Genomic DNA, 2,549 nt, shown 5'->3' on the forward strand with positions numbered 1-2,549 from the left:
CTGTTGAAGACCATCAGAAGCTCTACCACAAACGTGTTGGTGCAGGCCAGCTTGATGACCTGTGGGACATCACAGAAGAAGTTGTCCAGCTGGTTTGGGCCACAAAAAGGCAAGCGGAGGATGAGGACCACCTGGATAATGGAGTGGACAAAACCCCCAAGCCACAGAACCAACAACATTGCATAACAGGCTCTAGGGTTCATGACAGTTGAATAGTGCAGAGGCCGGCAGATGGCGATGTAGCGGTCAAAGGCCATCACAACAAGGAGTAATCCCTCCCCTCCTCCAAGGAAGTGTAAGAAAAAGAGCTGAGTGATGCAGCCTCTGTAGGAGATTACCTTCTTCTCAGAGAGGAAGTCCACCAACATCCTGGGAGCCACAATGAAGGAGTAGGATGCATCCAGGAAGGCCAAGTTGCCCAGAAAGAAATAGAGGGGGGCTGTGAGACCAGGATCTGACTTTATGGTGAAAATGATGAGGAAATTTCCAGGGAGAATGATAAGGTAGAAAATTAAGATCAGCACAAAGACCAAGAGCTGAATATCTTGAGACTGAGTCAGACCAAGGAGGATAAATTCTGTCACTACTGTATTGTTTGCTATCTTCATTTCTTCTGCCTATGGAATATCAAAGAGTTTATTTTCATGTGTTACATCTAGATTATAGTTCTTGAACTAAACACAAGGTATGCCACATTTATATTATTCTATCTGTCTTAACAACCCAAGAAACCACTTCTACTGTTAATGCTTCCTCATGTCATGATGGCTAACACCCTGGTCCTGAAGCCACATTCTTCCTTCTGTTTCAGGCCTGAGCTTCTGTTTAAGTGTTCACTTATGTGCGACTTGGATGCTACTGCTCTGAATGTGTTCCTGATTTGTATGAGGCACAGGAAAATTTTTCTGACTGAGAAAAAATTTAACCCCAGTTATCGAGGTCTTCATGTTTTGCTTTGAATGGAAGATGAGCTGGGATTGACAGCAAAGAAGAATAACAGAGCTTTTCAAGGGGACAGAAATGTTTCATTTTTAATTATAATGGTTATATGTATCTATTTTTGTCAAAACTTATTGAGTATTGAACTATATAGCAATTAGTACAATTTATTTTATATAAATGATACCTTAGGAATGTTAATCTAAAAACTTTTATAAAAGCAACTGTACTTACCAGAAATAATTCCCTTGTCTCTATAGAACATCAACCGAACAAACTGGTCTAAATATAAAGACTCTTGGTCACTCTGGAGCAAACAAGATCTGAGACTTCTCTGTACAGTGGCCTCCAAATTGAGACTGTGCTCCCGTTTGGGGATGTGTGTGATAATTTATTGGTATGAAAGCAATAATAGGAGAATTTCTACACTTACATTATTATATCCTATGGTTTGAAGTTTTATTTTTGAGCATTTTACAGTTTATATAGAATCATGGTATAATTGAATATGAAATGCATAAAGAAGATATGTATGTTTTTGGTGCATGCTGAAAAATGGTTTGTGGTTGAAATTAAAAAAAATAAAAGCTAAAGATCTTGAGCTAGAACAAAACACTACAATGTGATACGGAAAAATATTTCATATGCTTCTGTTACATGGCACATTTGTTTTAAAATAATGTGGAATATGAAGTGTAGAGTAGAGGGAAAGAGGTTCATTAACTAACTGAATGAGGAGACAGCATGTAAAAGGAGAGGGAAAGAAACAAAAACAATAAAGTTCCAAATTAAGAAATCAAAGAAAACATTTATAATGGCACATCTATTTGAAACATCAAAAGACATGCTTTCTAAAATGTATCTAACCCTGATACATTAATTAATAGCAGAGGTTTTCGGTTATGGTCAAAATTGGGAATTATGAAAGAAGTACCTAGGCCAGGCACTGTGGCTCACACCTGCAATCCCACCCTTTTGGGAGGCCAAGCTACGTGGATCACTTGAGGTCAAGAGTTCAAGACCAGCCTGCGAAACCCTGTCTCTACTAAAAATATAAAAACTAGCTGGACGTGGTGACAGGAGCCTGTAGTCAAATCTACTTCAGAGGCTGAAGTATGAGAGTCGCTTGAACATGGGAGGTGGCAGTTGCAGTGAGTCCATATGCACCACTGCACTCCAGCCTGGGTGACAGAGCAAGACTCTCTCTCCAAAAAAAAATATATCTTACATCACATGTATGTACATCACACAGACACACATACACATGTATTGTATCCTAACCAAAACAGAAGCATAGAATTTTACATATGGTACCCTTCTTCTTTTCTTTTTTTTTTTTTTTTTTTTTTTTTTTTTTGGTACTTGGCCATTTATTGACCTTAATATTTATCAGTCTTTCTGTGCATATAAAACCAGCTAATAGAAAAGTCAGGAATCCCTCTCTGCTTACTCTTAAGTTGTGTGCATCTTGCACATTATTATGCAGTTTGTTATTTCACACTTTCAAAATTTGAGGATATATTTGAGTCATAGGAGCAACTTTTAAGTATCTCTCAGATTGGGAGTTATAGGTTCTTGCACTATACCTTGCATTTTATTCCCTATCATCC

The 2,549-nt window shown here is 38.1% G+C and overlaps 1 protein-coding gene across 1 annotated transcript in view; it reads right to left on the minus strand.

Annotated features, from left to right (window-relative positions):
* Positions 1-608, minus strand: part of LOC105536710 (olfactory receptor 4N4) — a gene marked incomplete at its 3' end in the record, with an annotated part of 6,802 nt that extends 6,194 nt beyond the window's left edge. Inside the window, exon 1 of the mRNA XM_011976140.1 lies at positions 4-608. Coding sequence (XP_011831530.1) covers positions 4-608 — 605 coding nt within the window. The remainder of the gene's footprint in view (positions 1-3) is intronic.
* Positions 609-2,549: the final 1,941 nt, after the last annotated feature.

The sequence above is a fragment of the Mandrillus leucophaeus genome, unplaced genomic scaffold, assembly GCF_000951045.1.
Source record: "Mandrillus leucophaeus isolate KB7577 unplaced genomic scaffold, Mleu.le_1.0 Scaffold163, whole genome shotgun sequence".
NCBI classification, from domain to species: Eukaryota; Metazoa; Chordata; class Mammalia; order Primates; family Cercopithecidae; genus Mandrillus; species Mandrillus leucophaeus.